Genomic DNA, 19,079 nt, shown 5'->3' on the forward strand with positions numbered 1-19,079 from the left:
ATCCTCAGCCATTTGGGGGACTGGTGCTGTTTGATTTTGTGACAGTATGACTTTGCCTCCATCCCACCTCTGCCCCTTCCAAAGTGTGCTGTAATGTATACTTTTTTTCTGAGCACAAGTAAATGAACATAAAGTCCTTACATTTTTGTTATGACATGTTGGAAATACTTCAGACACTCAAATTCCAGGAAAAGAGATAATTGATGCGATCTATTGGTAAGACATCAAGAGACTGTTTTAGAAATAGCCAATTGTTAAACTGAATTCAACAACCTCAAAGTGGCAGAATGACAGGCACAGACGGGACAGATGGAAAAGGTACCGTGAAGGGCAAATCAACAGGGTTTGGAGACTAATTGAGCATTGGGCTGAGAAATATGGAACAAACGTAGTTCCAAAAGCTTGAACACCAGTGATTGGCAGCCCGATGGTACCGCTACCAGAAGTAGGAAAAGCCCCGTTTTCTGCTAAATAATGCCCAAGTAGTTCAAGTCCCTTCCTGACCTGATGGCAACCCACTTGTCCTGTCCCACTCGATTTCCTTTGGCACTGGAGCCACCAAACAATGTGTGTTCTCCTATCCTGCCATGCACCTTCACGTCCTCTCTTACATTGTCCCCCCTCCCTGCCACGCCCCTCCCCACTGCCTACTGCACAGAATCACTCTCTCTAAAGCAGGGGTCTCAAACTTGCAGCCCGTGGGCCGCATGCGACCCGCCGAACAATTTTGTGCGGCCCGCAGACTAATCCACGAAGTTCAAAATATTTTGGATAAAATTAAGTAAGCCTAGGGGGCCTACTTGTATTTTTCATTTCTCTAGCATCCTAGCTAGATATTAGCTTAGTTAACAGCAGTTGTGATGCGAACTACAGTTTCTGGTCGTTTTGTGACACTGAGTAAACTGCATGTACGATTGTGCTTGTTGTACTGATTTATTTTTGTTTTCAACTGCAGTGAGAAAAGTGTTGCGTAACAGTTGCCTTTTGTAGACCTAGTGAGGCCCGCCGAATGGCTGTGATCTTGCTCTGCGGCCCACATGCTGAGTTGAGTTTGAGACCCCTGCTCTAAAGCGTAGTCCCCTACAAAGCCTTCCCCAGTTCAGTCTACATTACTCGGGGCTTCACCAGAACAATTTGTTTCTGTGTCCAGTACAGAGGATGGCGGCCTGCCTCCCAGTTATGCACGTGGGCTGCCCCTTCCCACCGGCCCCACTGAGCAGTCCCTCACAGAGCACAGACCTTCTCTCCTTCCTCTGTGTACCTCCCACTCGGAATGCACTGCCGCTTACAGGAATCACTCAACAGCTGAACTCACAACTCATGCGGGAAGGTTCATTTTTAATTATGATGATCAATCAGTTAGAAGGAACAAAAGGAATTTTTATAAAAATATGTTTAGGGCGTTCGAGATGCAGAACTTTCCTCAGTGAGGAAGATGAGGGCTTGGGAAGAAAGTCTGGACTCATCTTTGTAGATTTTAGGCTAATCGGGACCAGGAATAAGGACGCTCTTGGGAGTGTCATGGTCCGAAAGACCTGCAGAGACGAGAGGCTGAGACTAGAGGCAGGAACATTTTGAGACAGGAGAATATAATAAGAAAACAAAATCTACTGTTCCTTCCTTGGATCAGAAGAAAAGCCGTGGAGGAGGAGAGGAGATAGAATTCTATGATGCAAGCGGAAGCAGGAAGATGCGAGGTCCAGCCACGTGTGAAGAAGCCAAGGAGAATAAGGCCTGAGCCGGTCGTTAGATCTAGCACAGGAGTAAACGGTCTTCTTTGCCCACAGCAGGAACCAGCTGACTGTGTGGCGCCAATCCTGCTGTTCAGCAAGAGGGCGGTGGGGATGCCAAACTGCCCCCTAACCCGGAGGCTGGTACAGCTCTGACCTTGGCTCCCTCTCTGATAACAGGGCGTCTGCCCGTTTCCCAGGCTGACCCCTCACCCACCGCCAGATCGGTGACATCTGATCCTAACGATAAGCATTCCTAGCCCCCATGAAGAATGTATTTTTCAATATGAAATCTATAAAATGAGCACAGTTACTTTACCTTTCACTTAGTAGCAGCTTTATTATTTTCTAAGTGGCATCTGATACCACGATTGTTACCTTAGGCCTTTCACATCGCTTTGCATTGGGACGGAAATGCGGACGTGATCACGGGGTTACAGCAGAAGACCTCCTACGGAAGACCCAACTGGAACAACGAGTTCCGCCAGATAGCCTACCGCCACCCCAGGTGAGGCGCTTCTCCTTGGCCCGCCCCGCTGGGCGCCGCCCTGGGAAGATGCAAGCTGCCCCTCCGGAAGGGGGAGCTCGTGGGCACAGTGGGTAATCTGCTGGGGTGAGCACCGCGTTTGGAGATAAAACATCGGCCTTAGTCCAGGTGGTCATGGGATTTAGTTCAGGAACCCCATGTCTGCTTAACTGGCTGATAACACCTGACAGCGATTACGTTGAACCCTTTCAGGGTTAAACTCAAAGATGGTATTTCTTAAACTATCTTTGGTGTCAAGTTGACTTCTAATTACCCAACGGGAGAATTCACTTAAGTCCAACTGTATCCGGCATGTCTAGCAAAGTAGATGAAGGTGTTCTAAGACCAAGTTGTAAGATTCCACGTGGTAGTTCAAGACCCAGGCTATGGAGCCTGGCTCTGCCATTGACACCAGTTTATTAGGACAGGTTATTTATTCTGCCACCAACTTAGTCTCCTTCTCTATAATCTACAGATAATAACAGTGCTTCCCTCCTAGGCTTCTGTGAGGGTGAAATGTGTGAGTCTGTATGTGATGCCTAAAGTAGACTTTGAAATCAGTAGATGTTAGCTGCTATTATTATTATTTCAATTATTATCATTTATAATACATTTCTATGTAGAAGAGCAAGAGAATTTTCTCTGGGACCATCAGACAGGATGGAAGGCTGTGCTTCTTGATTCTAGAAGTCACTGGCTATGTGACCTTAGCCTGTTCAAGTTTTTAGGTTCCCCTGTAGAACATGGATAATACTATGCAGTCACAGTGTTGTCTTTATAATTTTTTTTTAATGGTGTGTTGAAGAGCTTGGGAACGGGCAAGGCTCTAACACAAACATCTCTCATTGTGATTGTGTGTCCCCTAAATCAGTGTTTGTTTGTTTTGAATCTTCATCATGTAGGATTTGGTTCTTGAGAGTCAGTATGTACTAATACTGTTACAAGCATACTCTCCATATTTGAGGAGAGACCTGAAGGAAGAGAGTGAGTGTGCCTTGTGGACGGACAGCTGGGGAAGAGCAGAAGGGCAGCACGTGCAAAGGTCCTGAGATAAGACACCTTGTTCCTGGCCAGTGCCGTTGGAACAGATTGGGTGAGAGGGAGAGGAGAGGGAGAGGAGCAGGAGAAGGCATTTGGAGAGGTGTCTGGGGGACAGTTAGAGGGAGGTCATGATAAGACTTTGGATTTTATTCTTGTGAGGTAAAGCCACTTAAAGGCTGAGCAGAAGAGTGACATGATCTATCTTATGTTTAGTGGGATCGCTTCTGGCTACTGTGAGAAAGAAGAGTGTCAGAGGCCCCCAGTAGGAGTGGAGAGGCCAGTGGGTGCAGTGGAGGTGCTGAGAAGCAGTTAAACTCAGCATGGCTTTTGAAAGCAGAGCTTGGCCTGGCTTGCTGATGGACTGGGTGGAAGGTGGGCATGAGCCATGTCAGCATGGGTTCGGCACTTACCGATATGCGGGTGACTGTAGGAGGAGAATATGGCAGACATGCCATATCAGAGGTCCTGCTTTGTTGATATGTTTGGCTTAAGATGCCTAGTACATATCCAAATAGAGGTGTCGAGTCAGCGGATGAATATGAGTCAGGAGTGTAGGGGAGAAGTTCAGGCTGAAGAGACACACAGGGGAGCTATCAGCATATAAAATGTATTTGGAGCCATGAAAACTGGATGAGATCACCAAAGAAGTAGACATAGATTGACAAGAGTTCCAACATCCTCAATATTTGGAGGATAGGGCAATATAGTCTAACTCACAGTTACGTTATAATCATGTCATATAGCTCTTCTGTACCCTGACCTTTTTCAACCCACTTCATCAGTGTTGAACCATGAAGAGTAGATGAAAATCTGCTCAGGTATTTCTGACTAACTCCCCGTGTCCTGGTGCCTTGCCCACTCCCCCCCCCCCCCCCGCCCCGCCATTCTGGTATTACTGCCTTCAGGCCCTCTTTTGTAAGGTCATTGCTTCATTAAACTATTTGTGATTCCCTAGTATTTTTCCTGCTCTGTGCAATAATATTCTGGTGAATATTATTCATCTTTTGGACAGTGTGGCTGCTCTTTCTTGCATTTTTTCTTATAGTTTCCTTGTGTCAGAATAATTCTGTTTTCTTTTATATTGTCACTGAACTTGTGAGACTTTCCTGGAGCAGCTATTTAAAGGAGGTTTGGTGAGGAGAGAGATGGGGAAGGAATGGCCAGGTAAGTGTCCAAAAATCATAACCGGTACAATTCCAGTGGCCTCCTTCTTGTGACTTCACTCCAGATTAAACTTCCCCATGCTCTCTGATACCCCTGATGACCGTTTCTATGCCCTGTTCCCTGGAAGCCCACCCAAGAAACCCTGGACCCAAAGCAAGAGAGGTCACTCTGGCGGCTCTGGGCTCCTGGCCACACCAGGCCTGCATCAGCCCAAGCAAGAGACAGGAGGGAGAGGTGCTTGTGAGGACTTACTCCTGACCTTGAATTGTCCTGAGAGGAAGAGACTTGCAACAACAAAGGCCAAGAAAAGTTGGTCCTCATGGTTAAGAGACGGGGAGTGGGCCATTTGCACAATCAGTTTACGCCCCTTGAGGTCAGCCCCCAGTGACCTTTAAGAACTGACCGAGCCCTATAGCAAGTGTCATCGGCACACTCCGGTCACTTCTCCTGAAACCCACTTGCTCCCTTTGCCTCTTGACTTCACACTTGCTGACACTTGGCCTAGAATCCAGTTCTGGGCCCCATCTTTCTCTCCAGATGTGATGCTTCTAACTCATCCTGGGGGCCGGAGCCTGAGCACCTGGCTCCTCTGTGCTCCCCACTCGACACCCGCTCTGCCTCCGGGATGCCTGGCCAGCCTCCCCTGAGCCCTGGAGCTCTCCGCCCCTCATCTCATGGCCATCAGGTACTTACTTGTCCAGAGGCTGAGACTGCGTCACTAGATCTGTGGTTCCCTTAGAAAGACTATCTAGGTAGAAAAGAAAATATATTTATATAAATAGAAAACTAACAAAATGTTATAGGCTCATATGTTACAGCCATAACCAGGTTTTTATGTTGCTATTTTCTCCTTTCGGGGAAAAAATATATTCATCTAATAAATATCTTACACTCAGTTTTCGATTACTATAGAATGAATGTTCCCACTTCGCAAGCTTTTGACGCTAACACATCTTGGTTTTAAGTGCTTATCGACACAACCCCTCTTTCTTATGATTGGCCCTGAGTGATGTCACATTGCATTTATTTTTTGTGTGGTTTTTTTTTTTGTTACCCATGAAGTTTACAACCCAGTGGGGAAGGCTTTCCAAGCCTATCTGTCTAATGAACTCCCTTCCCTCAGAAAGGTGTGAGCCAGAAATAACAGCATCAAGAGACCAAGAGTGAAACTGAGCTTGCAAAAACTCTGCCCAAAAAATGACATTGGGTAGTGCTGACACGTGAGTGTGTCCGATTTTGCAGGGAGTGAGGAATACAGAAGAGTGTGAAACTGGGAAAACAATATAGCTGTCCCCTTTCTTGTTGCCCTCGTGAAGAGCATGTTTCTTCCTTTTCAGAAGCCACAATCAAAGTTGGGGACATAAATGTACATATTTAGCCCAGCTGAATTTTTCAGCACAGTAGCAATGTAAACACTCTTCCTGAGAGATGATTCCATCTCTTCCAGCGTGGAAGAGGCCCTCAAGGTTTGGTTGATGCTGAATCAAACCTTTTCAGCTTACATCCCAGCCCAAACTTTTTAAATAGCGTATTTGCAATAACCTCAGGCTCTAGAACACCACAATTTGTTACATAGCTTCAACTATCCGTGCCATTAATATTAGACACATGTAGGCAAAGAACAATTACCATTTTATCCCTGCAATGCTAGCTCCCTGGGAAGACGCGCCACCAGTAAAAAGTTTCACACCACCCTTCCAAAAGACTTTTAAAATGACCTCCTCAAAATAATTTTGTTTTCTGCTGCGCGAAAGAAGATTTATGTTTAATGAAGCTTTTAATGAAGAAATCTCGGAAAGATGATGCCAATAAAATCTAATTTTTAAACAAGAAAATTTAATATGGAGAAGTATTTCAATATCCTGGCCTTTGTCCAGATATAAATGAAATACACAATCCAATTACGGTTCTACACAAAGGACAAAGTAACATTAATTTTCCTCAAGATGGTTATTAAAGAGATAAACAGCATGTTTTCCCCTGATTATGTCAAGGATACGTTTGTTCCCAAGACTACTTGGCTAGTCTTACAAGACAGGTCTGTCCTGTCATTAGCTCATATCTTTTGGCAAAGATGGGTCAGAAAAAAATTGGTGGGTTTGTTAGTGGCCTCAGAAAAGGTTCTTTGTTCTTGAGTGTCTTTGAAGTGAGCTCTCAGACCATTCCTATTCATCAGCGCGGAGCTGAGCATTGGTAGGCCTTCCTCTTTTAAAAACATTTACCTGTTCGCTCAAAGCTGGAGTTTGTTCTTGTTCTAAAAGAGAAGGAGTTAAATCAAAAGAATAAAAGAAAGAGGGGCAAAAAAAAATTTTTTTATAGGACATGAAAAACAGCACCAAAAATAAAGCTCGAAGGGAAGCAGATCAAAGAGAATAGCGCAAGCTATAAAAGAACCAGAAAATTGCAAAAATAACAGTAATAGAGAAACAAATTGATGGGCATCAGAATGAATACAAATAAGGAAAAGGGAAGAAAAAAACTCAAAAGAGATCAAAGTCTGGAAGTTGAAAATGGGGAAAATGTCTTCTGTTGTTTTTATTTGCAATTAATTTTCATAATTATGTCAGCTGTATTGCAAAAACACAAGGATAGCCTGACCAGGCAGTGGCGCAGTGGATAGAGTGTCGGACTGGGATGCAGAGGACCCAGGTTCGAGACCCCAAGGTCGCCAGCTTGAGCACAGGCTCATCTGGTTTGAGCAAAAGCTCACCAGCTTGGACCCAAGGTCGCTGGCTCGAGCAAGGGGTCACTCAATCTGCTGAAGGCCCATGGTCAAGGCACATATGAGAAAGCAATCAATGAACAACTAAAGTGTCGCAACGAAAAACAGATGATTGGTGCTTCTCATCTCTCTTCGTTCCTGTCTGTCTGTTCCTATCTATCCCCCTCTCTGACTCTCTCTCTGTCTCTATAAAAAACAACAACAACAAAAACAAGGATAGTTTTTTTAAAGAATATCAACCAATAGTTAATGGATGTACAAAAACTGAGTCATTGATTGGCATGCCTCGAATCACATACCTATGCCTACTGTTGCATACTGCTTGTTAGACAAGCACAGAAAAGTATCTAAACACAAAAACAATGAAAATTATGTTTCCAGTTAAAACAGGGGTCAGGAACCTTTTTGGCTGAGAGAGCCATGAATGCCACATATTTTAAAATATAATTCCATGAGAGCCATACAGTATGTTTAACACTAAATACAAGTAAATGTGTGCATTTTATGTAAGACCAACACTTTTAAAGTACAGTAAGTCTCCAAATTCTTTTTAATAACGTTGTTATGCTATTGCTAACCAATGATGAATGAAGTACTTCTTACCATTAATGCGACTTCTGGTGCTGCATGGTTTTGCTGATGGCTTTGTAATCTGGTTGATACGTGGTGAGGTTAAGCTTCATGCAGGCGTTGAGACTTCCATCCATTAAATGTGATCATAGGTTGGTCTTAACATTCTTTAGATGTGAGAAAGACTGCTCACATGCATATGTAGAGCCAAACATTATCAGTACAGCAATACTCACACGCTGCAGTGTGTGGTATGTGACCAAAAGCACGTTCCAAGTTTTGACAATCAGCTGGTCCACAGGTTGAAGTTTTTTCATTTCTCTCCACTTGTGTTTGCTCACCAACTCTGCTTGCTGTCGTGCAAGTCTTTCCAAATCTTCATTCAGTGAATTGAATTTATTCACCCACATGTCTGAGGCCTTCAGGTCAGCAGCTTATAGCTCAAAATCTCTGACGGAGACACCGGGGATGTAACTCAGGTCAGTGCTGTCCACTGCACACTTGTGTGGATGGGTGATGAACTTAAAAAAACGAGTGTGCTCACGAAATTCTCCAAAGTGCGCTTTGAATGACTGCAGGAAATTAAATGTGAAGCCTGCTAGCTGCTGGAGATCAAGATGTTGAGCAGGGTCACTTGCTGTGCATGCATCTTTAAACTCTCCCAGTTTTTCAAAGTGTAGTAAATGACCTGTTTCAATGTCAGTGATGAAGAGTTCCAGCTTGTTTTCAAATGCAAACACTGCTGTTGAAGGGATAAGACTGTATTTCCAATGCCTTTCATTTTCACATTGAGCTGGTTCAGATGTTCAGTCATGTCCATGAAATAGTAGAATTTCAGGAGCCACTCAGTGTTAGCTAACTCAGGGTGCTCGATGTTTTTCATTTCAAGAAAAGTCCAGATTTCATTCAGACAAGCCGCGAAACGTCTGAGCACCTTCCTTCTTGACAACCAACACACACTGCTGTGCAGAAGCAGACCAGGATAATTATTCCCAACTCCATCCAGCAGTGTTTTAAACTGGCAATCATTTAAAGCTCAAGCAACAATAAAGTTGATCACCCGAATGACCAGCGACATCACCTCACAAAGCTGCTCACCACACATCTGAGCACAAAGCGCCCCTGATGTAGGATGCAGTGAAAACTTAGGATGGGTCTCTTTTCATGTTCACAAAGAAGCGCTACGAATCCTCTGTTTTTCCCCACCATGCACAGAGCACCATCAGTACACACCGAAATAAGTCTATCCATCAGATTTTTTTCTTTAGCGAACTCAGTGAAAGACTTGAATAAATCCTCCCCTCTTGTTGTCTCTTTCATGGGCAAAACAGCAAGACTTTCCTCATGTAGTGTGTCACCAACAGCATACCTTGCAATCACGCTGAACTGGGATAAATGGCTTACTTCTGTTGATTCATCCAAAGTGAGAGAAAAGAATGGTGCTGCATTTATGTCCTTCACTTGTGTTGCCTCAATTTGATTTGCCATCATGATGGTACAATCGTGAACAGTTCTTGCCAACAGAGGCATGTCTTTTATTCATTTGATTATCTTGTCTTTATCTAAAAAGTCATCAAAAAGTTCATTGGCAACATCAAGCATGAATGTTTTGGCATACTCCCCATCTGTGAATGGCTTTCCGTTTCTCACAATTGCTAAAGCACCAGCAAAGCTAGCTGAATTCTAGTCACCTTATTGGGTCCAAACACGGAGTTGCTGCTGACTAGCTTGCACTCTGCACAGTAGCTCTTGATATGCTTTCTTCCTGCTGTCCCCTTCTGGATATTTTGATGCAAATGTAGTGTGGTGTGTGTTGAAGTGCTGCTTTATATTTGACCGTTTCATCGATGCAATTTTATCATTGCATATTAGACACACTGCAGAACCTGCTCTCTCTACAAAGGTGAATTCCTCTGTCCATTCCTGCTGAAAAGTACAATACTCCTCATCTTTTTTTCTTTTAGCCATCTTCTTCGTCAAAAGGGTTTCTGCAATTAGCTAGCTGACTACTTGATTAAAAGGAGGAAAGTTTACTTCCTGACCTCATAATAACCCGTGTACATTACGCATTATCCAATAAAAATTTGGTGTTGTCCCAGAGGACAGCTGTGATTGGCTCCAGCCACTCGCAACCATGAACATGAGTGGTAGGAAATGAATAGATTGTAATACATGAGATATTTTATATTTTTAACGTTATTTTTTTTTATTAAAGATTTGTCTGTGAGCCAGATGCAGTCATCAAAAGAGCCACATCTGGCTCCTGAGCTATAGGTTCCCAACCCCTGAGTTAAAATATAATGTTAATTAAATACATGCCTTGATGTCCATATCTTACTAATCTATGAAAATGTGTATCTTAGACAAGTTGGAAGTTGTATTTCATTTTTTTGTGAGCATTGTCAGTATGTTTCCAAGCTTTAGACAAATATTAAGAAAATTGGGAACTCATTTCCAAGAAAGTAAACAGAATGAAAAAAAAATTTTTTTTTGTCACACCTAGTTACTTTTTTAATAAACACATGTTGTGCATATACTCAACCTTCTGGATGTGTGGATCAGTTGTTCTTAATTAATTGAATAAAATGATTTTTATAGGACTTCAATCTTTGATCTTACACTTCACATAATATTTATAGTTTGCCACTTTCGACTTATCTACTAATAACTTCATCATGCCTGGTAGGCGTGAAACTTTATGTGATTAATTACCATAAAAACTTTGAAGAGTTGGCCATTTTCTCATGACTTCAATAGAAGCATTTCTTTCCTCTGGAAGTAAAAATAAAAAATAAAAGAGTACAACCATTTGTTAGAACCATTCAACCCAATATAATAATGAGGAAAGGTGATCAGAAAGGTAATTGGGTGCTTCTAACCCATATTTCAAGAATGTATTTTAGACCATCCATTGTTTCCAGAAATACAAAAATATTTTTATACTAAATCGAGTAAAAGCGTCCATCTGGAACCACATTTGCTTGTATGCACACCCTCCACTTCTCATTCTTACATGCATATGTGCAAAATGTTTTCAAATGATCTTTTTAAAGAAGTTAACATTCTGATTATAGCATACAGAGCCCTCTGTCTAACAGGAATACTGAACATTCATTATAGGATTAAAATGTTCAGAATACTCAAAGAAATAGACTTAAAAGGAAACCCCGCAAATGACAAATTACAGCTTCATGAGAAAACTAATGCCATCATAAACATGACTGGGATATTGGTAGCATATTTAAACAGTATCTTGTCACCAGAGGATATCAGCTCTTCATTTATAATCAAGTGAGGAGCCAATGAAAATTACTGGCAGTACTCCATCTGTGGTCAGTGGGATTAGGGAGGTGGGTGAGCACAAGGTAGATTATCATTGCTCTGTGAAGTTTTTTTGGTGATATTACCTATCAAATCATTAGATCTGGCAAAAATACTAGGCTATTTCTATAAGAAGGTGTATATGTTTTAGTGTTTTATCAAAGAGGGGTAGAGGGCAGGATTGGCAGAAAAATGGATCTACTATTTCCAGGGATCTGATGCTACAGGTCAACTATGTTCAATTTTCTTTCCTATCGGACCATGACATTCTCAAGGACAGCAACCTTAGCTGTGTGCCTCAGAGTCGAGCACAGTGACCAGTCTCAATGAGGGGAGGGGCTGGAGGAAGGATAAGAAAGCTGGGCCAAGGGGAAGCGAGCAGAAATGCCATAGCAGCAAGCTAGGTGGCCGGGTCGTCTGTAGGTCTCAAAGGCCAACTGAGTCATTAGGACGCAGAGAGAATTAACAGGGGAGTCTGCTCCCAATCAGTTTGGAGGTGGGTTAAAAAAAGAAACTTGGCCAACACAATTATCATCTGTGATTATAAAAAAGAAGGTGCTGTAAAAAATGTAATGACGTGATGAATCATTGGGAGGCACTTGTAATGAAAAACTTCCACGAGGAGAGATTACCCAGAAGTTGTGTCCATTGTCGGATACTGAGTACACTGCTCTTGTTATCTCCTTCTAAACCTTCATAAATCCATGGGAAGCTTCTGTTTATCGATTTTATTTGCAGAAAGCACTCAGGGTATAAAGTAATTTAATTTTTTTAAATGGGGTTTAGGGTCTGCCCCTATAGGGTTATAACTTACCAACCATAAAAGCCAACACATAAAAACAAACATACAATTTAAAGCGAGAAGGGCTCAAGGCAGCAGGACCCGAGAATCCAGCAAGATGGCAGAACGACTCCCAGGCGCACCCGCTCTCCCATATATCTGCTGGACGGAAATCGCCCGGTGCTTGACATTTCGAATGCCTGTCATGCATGGCATGGCTAAAGTGTTTTGAAAAATGCATCAACAGTCAGAGCAAAGATGATAGTTATTTAACAAATAAGGGAAAAGAAAGGGGGTTTTCTTTATAATTTACCAGACTTAAATGTAATGCTGCAATGTTAACCATCTTTGCAGCTTGTGTAGAACTTGTCCTCTTCTCATCAAAGTCAGCAGCCTCAGATTGTTCAATGCCACTAACGTCCCTGATCCCACTGCTCCTGCATATGCAAGCTTGGCAGGCTGTCAACTGAAGAACAATGCCTCGTGTTTTTATACTTCTTTTACAGTGTGTGTGTGTGTGTGTGTGTGTGTGTGTGTGTGTGTGTGTTTTAATTCTAAGCAATCGTGGGTAATTAAACTTTATGGAACACTTTGTTGTCTTTATCAGCCCCATTAGGGTTCTGGTGCACTTGCCATTGCCTCGTAAAGGAAAAAAAAATACAGCCACATCTGTGTCTGAACCCCTCCCTATGTGCAGATTCTTGGCTCTGTGAGTCAGTTTGCATTTGTGACAAGAAATCTCCGTATTTGAAATCACAAATGCCAAATAGGGTAAACAAGTCAAGCAAAAGAATGTCATGTGTGGGGACAGGAATGCAGAGAGCCCGTGAAAAACTGGCCTTTTCCCCTTAGCGGAAGGCAGACAGTAAACGGCCTTTGTGGGACTTCGTTGATTGCATAACCATGACAGGTAATGAATACAGAAAAGTGTGTGCTTAGCTGTGCGTTGTAACGGCTACAACTTCAAAAGAGGCGGGGCAGCTGTGAACTGCTGGGGACACCTGGCAGCCAGCAACCAGAATCCTTTGAAAGGGAGTCTTGTAGGCAGAGCATCAAAGGGCAGCCTGGGCGTCTGCAGGCAGTCACTGCCCCTGCCAACGAAGGGGTGACCTTAGCCTGTTGGGAACGGGCCGCTGGCAATCTCTTTGGCGACACCTATACTAATGGAAAAATATCACCACCCATCACAGTATCTTTGAACCTAGATGTAAGGATATCTCTGTGTATCAGACACAGAGCCAATCTGTGACTGCTCCCTGGGAAAGGTTTTGCCTGGCCCATCTATCATTCAAAATGTTTCAGCCCAGAAACTCAAAAAACCTAGTGATGGAGTGTTGATCTGGAATGTATCATCTCTGGGTTAAACAGCCCACTTCATGTCTTCTGTTCAGCTCTGTAGAGCGGGCAGAGATCATGTGGGTCATAACACTAGCGAACTGTTTCTGAGAGCTCACCATGTCCCAAGCATGGGGCAGAAAGCGGTACCTGCAATGCAGCTAACCCTCCCAGGGGTTCTAGGAGCTAGGTGCTGGAATCCTCCTATTGTATAAATAAGGAAACGGGACCTCTGAGGGGGCTCTTAGTGTGCCCAAAGTGAACTGGCAACAAAGAGATGGGACCACCAGAACTCTTAACTACTGCCTTATATTTCCATAGATACCTTACACTAGCTTTATTAAGTCATAAACCTCTATTTTTCAGAAGAGGTGTTTTCTGAAAAAAATACTTTCTCGGATTTAGCCATAGGTATGATGTCATTAAAAATGGGATTTATACATTTGAAATATATTGTCATTTACAAATGAATCCACTTGATAAATTTCTTTGAAGCTAGAGTTTGAAATGTAATTGAACCATCAATTTCCACCATGATATGATTGCCCTGGAACACATAATTAAATGTGGTTAGGACACAAGGCAGAGAGCCATGTTAATATAGAAGCTAAGTAGAACAAGGCTAGAGAGCACTTCCCAATGAAAACTAGGTATGAAGAGCTGGAGGTGGTGTGGTGGGCAGTGCCTGATGTCTGAAGAATTCCCCTAAGACAGTGTTTCTCCGAGTGTGGCTCACATGTCAGTGTGCCTCAATATCATCTGGAGAACTTGCCCAAAATGCACTCCGTAGACTCAAGCCTGGGAACCTAAGCTTTAATGATTTGCCTAGATAATTTTATGCGCAGCAAAGTAGAAGAACTTTTGGTCTAGATTAACTAATTAAACTATGCCAGAGGTTGGAAAAATACTGCTATAAGGAATATAGCAGAATGCAAGACAAGGAAAAACATGGTCTGCATAAGCCCATAGAGAGACTAGTCCCTCCCACTTCCAGAGATAACCTGAATCCTCTCACTGACGGCATTGTTTACATACCAGCAGAGTTGGCAGTAGTGATCACGGGGCATTTGAGCATCCCTGAGACCATCACTTCAACATAGTCTTCTGAAATGCCATGATTACAAGTGACAAATTTTGAGTGACTACATTTTCCACAATGTCTTTTTCCTTTCCAACTCTTCTTTTTGGCCTTCTTTGAAAACTAAAGTCACTCCAACTGGAGAATAAATTAGTTGTTATGACTTTAGTATAAACTGTATTATCTATAAAAGGCAGGGTTGAACAGGACATTTGTAATCACCAATACTTTTTAAATTTTTTTCAATGCACGATCACATTTTGCTTTCAATAAAACATACAATATAGTTATTATTATTACCTTTGCTTTGCACATGTGGAAATTGAGGTCCAGTGTCTTACCCAAGATCATGAAGAAGAGACTAACCTGCAAAACAATTTATTCACTCATTTAATAAACATTTATTGATGTCTACCGTATGCCGGGCACTATTCCAGGTGGTGGGATTACAGTAAAAGAGTAAAATAGACCAGGTTTCTATTCTTAAGGAGCCTACATTCTACCATCCAAGAAGGCATTAAAGTCACTGCACCAAAACTCCTGGCCATATCACCTCCATATTGAAACTCCCTCCCCAGTCATCCTGAGCCTATCAGCTTCAATCTTCTTGGCCCCACCTACCTGTGTGATTTAAGGCAAAACAGGATCCTGGGAACCTTTGGGAGACCAGGGTGCTGAAAATAGAAAAAAAGAGAATCTGAGAAAAAAAGAAAATGTGTGGAGAAAACGCAATGAGTAAAGTCACAACCACAGCCACTTCCCGGATTTTACAATTCTGTCCTGGCTTCTGCTAGCCCTGCCTCGTGTAACCCTTTCTCTCCTCTCTTGCCCCTCCTGCAGCGACAGCGTGGGCGTGTTCTTCTGTGGGCCCAAAGCTCTCTCAAAGACCCTTCAGAGGATGTGCCGCTTATACTCTTCAGCTGACCCCAGGGGGGTCCATTTTTACTACAGCAAAGAAAGCTTCTAGACTTGGGAGATCAAATCTACGTCTAGTGTAAGCAGCCACAATCGTATACGTCACGGATGGAGAAACTTCCTGTTACGGGACAGAAAATAATGATTTTAGGTTCTGCGGGTCATGGTCCCAGGCAGAACTACTCAACTCCACTCCTGTAATGTACCAAAGCAGCCACAAACAATACCCCGGTGAATGGGTGTGGTTGTGTGTCAGTAAAACTTCATTATGGACACTAAAATCAATTTTTATATCATTTTTCTGTATCCTGAAATATCCTTCTTATCATTTTCAATGACTTAAAAATGTAGTAGACATCCTTAGCTCGTGGTCTATCCAAAAGCAGATAGTGGCCAGTGGGCTGTTGGCTAATAATTCAAGACTATTTTGAAGTTCAACATCACAGACTAATACTAATATTTAGTTTTCAGATTTAATTAGCAATCTCTTAAAATGTTTCTTTAGATTTTTAAACCCAAATAACTCCTCCATGAATTCTTGCAGCTGTCTTTTACTATGAACTTCTGGTTAAGAACAAGAGTGATAATTAGCCATTGAGAACAGGACACCACCCCATATTTTTATAGCATATAAATAGCATGTCAGATACAGTAGAACAAAACATTTATAGACATTAAAAAAATAGATCCTATTTTACAAATGCTTCTTATGCTTAATGCTATCATCCTGCCATTAAAGAGAATTAAACTGGTCTGACATGATTTATTTTTATCAAGTCAGGCAGCCAGCTGGCCTCTTTTAGGTACAGTATTTCTAAATTATAAATTGATCATTTCTTTCACTTTATCCTCGGATATTGACATTGATTCTACAATTTTTAAATATATTTTAGGAGAAAATTTGAGTATGTTCCCGGATGCCTCAGAAATTATTACTACTAACTCTTCATTGCAATGTCTCGATATCTTTATGTTTTGCTCAATACCTATCATTCAAACTCTACTAATTTTAATATACCCCGTCTTCCTGTATATTCAGTGCCCCACTTAAGTTCGATTTAGTCTCTGCAACTAGAATTTTTTGCAGTCAAATGTGTTTACTAAATCTTTACTTTAGCAGGGAAATTAAATATATTGAAACAGTTTCTCTTAGTTGTGTTCAAGCATTAGTTTTCTTTTCCAGTCTATTTGAAAATAAAATGCACTCTATATTCAACTAATTTTGTCTAATAAATTAGAATATACTCATCTTTAAAAGAGAGTTCAAGCTCTGTACCATTCTCTGTTTTGTTGTAAACCTAAACTGTTCTAAAAAAATAAAGTCTTTTTAAAAAACCAGATTTTGCTGCATTTTTAAAAATCTCTGCTGTCTACATCCCCTTCTGGTTTGACCTTTAGGTTATTTCCCTACATATATGTAAAGTCTGACCTATTTAGATAGAAAAGAATAACAAAAATCAGTATATTACTTTAACTCAGCAAATAACAAAAATCAGTATATTACTTTAACCAAGTAAAAAGTATGGATTTAAAAAAAAATTAAAGGGAATAATCTATTCAAAATAGAAACCAAATCACAGTAGACCCATCCATTTATTTAACAAGAATTATGCAATATGTTTGGGGGGGAGTGTTTTTTTTTTTATTTTTCCGAAGCTGGAAACGGGGAGTCAGTCAGACAGACTCCTGCATGCGCCCGACCGGGATCCACCTGGCATGCCCACCAGGGGGCGATGCTTTGCCCCTCTGGGGCGTCGCTGGGTTGCGTCCAGAGCCATTCTAGTGCCTGATGCAGAGGCCACAAAGCCATCCCCAGCGCCCGGGCCATCTTTGCTCCAATGGAGCCTCACTGCGGGAGGGGAAGAGAGAGAGAGAGAGGAAGGAGAGGGGGAGGGGTGGAGAAGCAAATGGGCGCTTCTCCTGTGTGCCCTGGCCGGGAATCGAACCCTGGACTCCTGCACGCCGGGCCAACGCTCTACCGCTGAGCCAACCGGCCATTGCAATATGTTTTGATAAATGAACATTTAGAAAAAGACATTTTAATATATGTAATAATATGTTTCTAAATAGGAAGACTAAACATATTGAAAACATCAATTTGTCTCAAATTAATAGCTTAAATAAAATTCCAATCAAAATTTAAATTCTCTTTTAAATTTTTTGAAATGGTAGATACTCTGCAGTTCATGTTGGAAAATATATATGAGATACAAATAAATAAAAAGTGTGGAAAAGAAAAAGAAGAAGAGAGAAAAGACAACATTCTCTTCTCCTGAGAACTTGGTAGATATTACTTCAGTGTTTTGTGTCATTGAATATTGCTGTGGTGAAGTATGAGGCCAATTTCATTCATTCCCCTTTGTAAATAAATTACTTTTTTGTTTGCCTGGCTGCCTAAATAATTCTTCTTTATCTTTGAACTTCATACTTTTTTGTGATTGAATATTTCATATAAAAATTTTCTCTAACACCATGTTTTTCTGAACACTTTTTTCTTCATTTTAGAAAAATTTTCTTGTATTAGGTCTTTGAATACAGTTTTGTTTTCTTTGTCTTCTGATATCAGAGACATCAGTTTTCCTTACATTAGATCATTTTTCTCATTTCCAAGTTTTTCTAATCACTTTAATCTCTTTTTCTTTAATTTACTTGTGGCTTCTCTTATTACTGGTCCACAATCTCTTTCTAAAACCCTAGAACCAGATATATCTTAAAATTCAAAGTGATTTCACATTTTAGAAAATAACAAATGTATACTCCATATTTTACACAATACTCCCAGTAGCGCCTGGGGCAGTACCTAGTACTCAAAATCTTTAATGCTTTTCAGATTAAAAGTATGAAAATGAATACTCCAAATAAGTGGGGAAAACAGTGATTGTAAGGAAGTTTACATCTGTTCGGGACAGATTATGTTGATGGCAGTGGTGGTACCAAGAAAAAACCTCTACTTTTTCCTAGTTTTCTGGATTTTGGCATTTCATCTTAGAGAGAGAAAGTGCACTTGGAATTCAGCCTCAGGAACGTTGGTTCTACTCTATACTGCTTACAATTTTCAATGATTTTTGTAAAGGTGCTGCTTGGAGCCCTGATTAGTTACATAGCTGCTTCAGACCTGCCATATCCCTGTGCAGCTTGTTCTGTTGTTTTATGATTTTGTTTTTTTTTTACCTTATTAAATTAATGTCCTCATTAAGTTCTCCATTATGTGAAGCAATACTGAGGAGTTCCCCAAGATATAATTTCTACTAGATTGGGTTATTTCTTACTTACATGGTTATTTCCCCTTTCTTCCTATAGGATCTCTGTACAACTGCTTTATTCCTCCTATTTTTTGTCTGACTTAGCTCATATTAGTTGACTCTGCCTGCATAGTTGCTTCTGTCTGCATAGATATTTTATCATTTTACCAATTCTTTCATATTATGAATAATTTCTTGAGTTTGTTTGTTTTTTTCCACATCATCTTTAAGACTATGTCTCTCTATCTCTATCTCTCCTCAGAAAAAAAAACTTTATTGAAAAATAATTCACATACCATAAAATTAACCCATTTAAAGCATACATACTGTTGAAATTTTTTAGTATATTTACAGAGTTGTAGAACCATTACCACGATTAATTTTAAAGCATTTTTAGCATTTCAAAGGAAGAGCCACTCCAATTAGCAGTCACTGTACAGAATGTGCATTCTACATTCATGTACAAAGTTTTGAGTGGATCATGATTTTTCTTCTAAAGCTTGGGTTTGGCCTAGATATTTCATGTTTTATTCAGCTTGGGTTGTGTGCAGACCATGTTGGAATCCCTGGGCTCCATTTTGTCTCCTAAGATTAAACTGACTGTCCTATATCTTGGTTTCACTCCAACTAATTGGGTGGGGGAGGGAAGATCTA

The 19,079-nt window shown here is 41.2% G+C and overlaps 1 protein-coding gene across 1 annotated transcript in view; it reads left to right on the forward strand.

The window, feature by feature from the left end:
• Positions 1-15,235, forward strand: part of NOX3 (NADPH oxidase 3) — a 61,192-nt gene extending 45,957 nt beyond the window's left edge. The window contains exons 12-13 of the mRNA XM_066371720.1: positions 2,114-2,238; positions 15,109-15,235. Of these exons, the coding sequence (XP_066227817.1) occupies positions 2,114-2,238; positions 15,109-15,235 (252 nt within the window). The remainder of the gene's footprint in view (positions 1-2,113; positions 2,239-15,108) is intronic.
• Positions 15,236-19,079: the final 3,844 nt, after the last annotated feature.

The sequence above is a fragment of the Saccopteryx leptura genome, chromosome 3, assembly GCF_036850995.1.
Source record: "Saccopteryx leptura isolate mSacLep1 chromosome 3, mSacLep1_pri_phased_curated, whole genome shotgun sequence".
In the NCBI taxonomy this organism is placed as follows: Eukaryota; Metazoa; Chordata; class Mammalia; order Chiroptera; family Emballonuridae; genus Saccopteryx; species Saccopteryx leptura.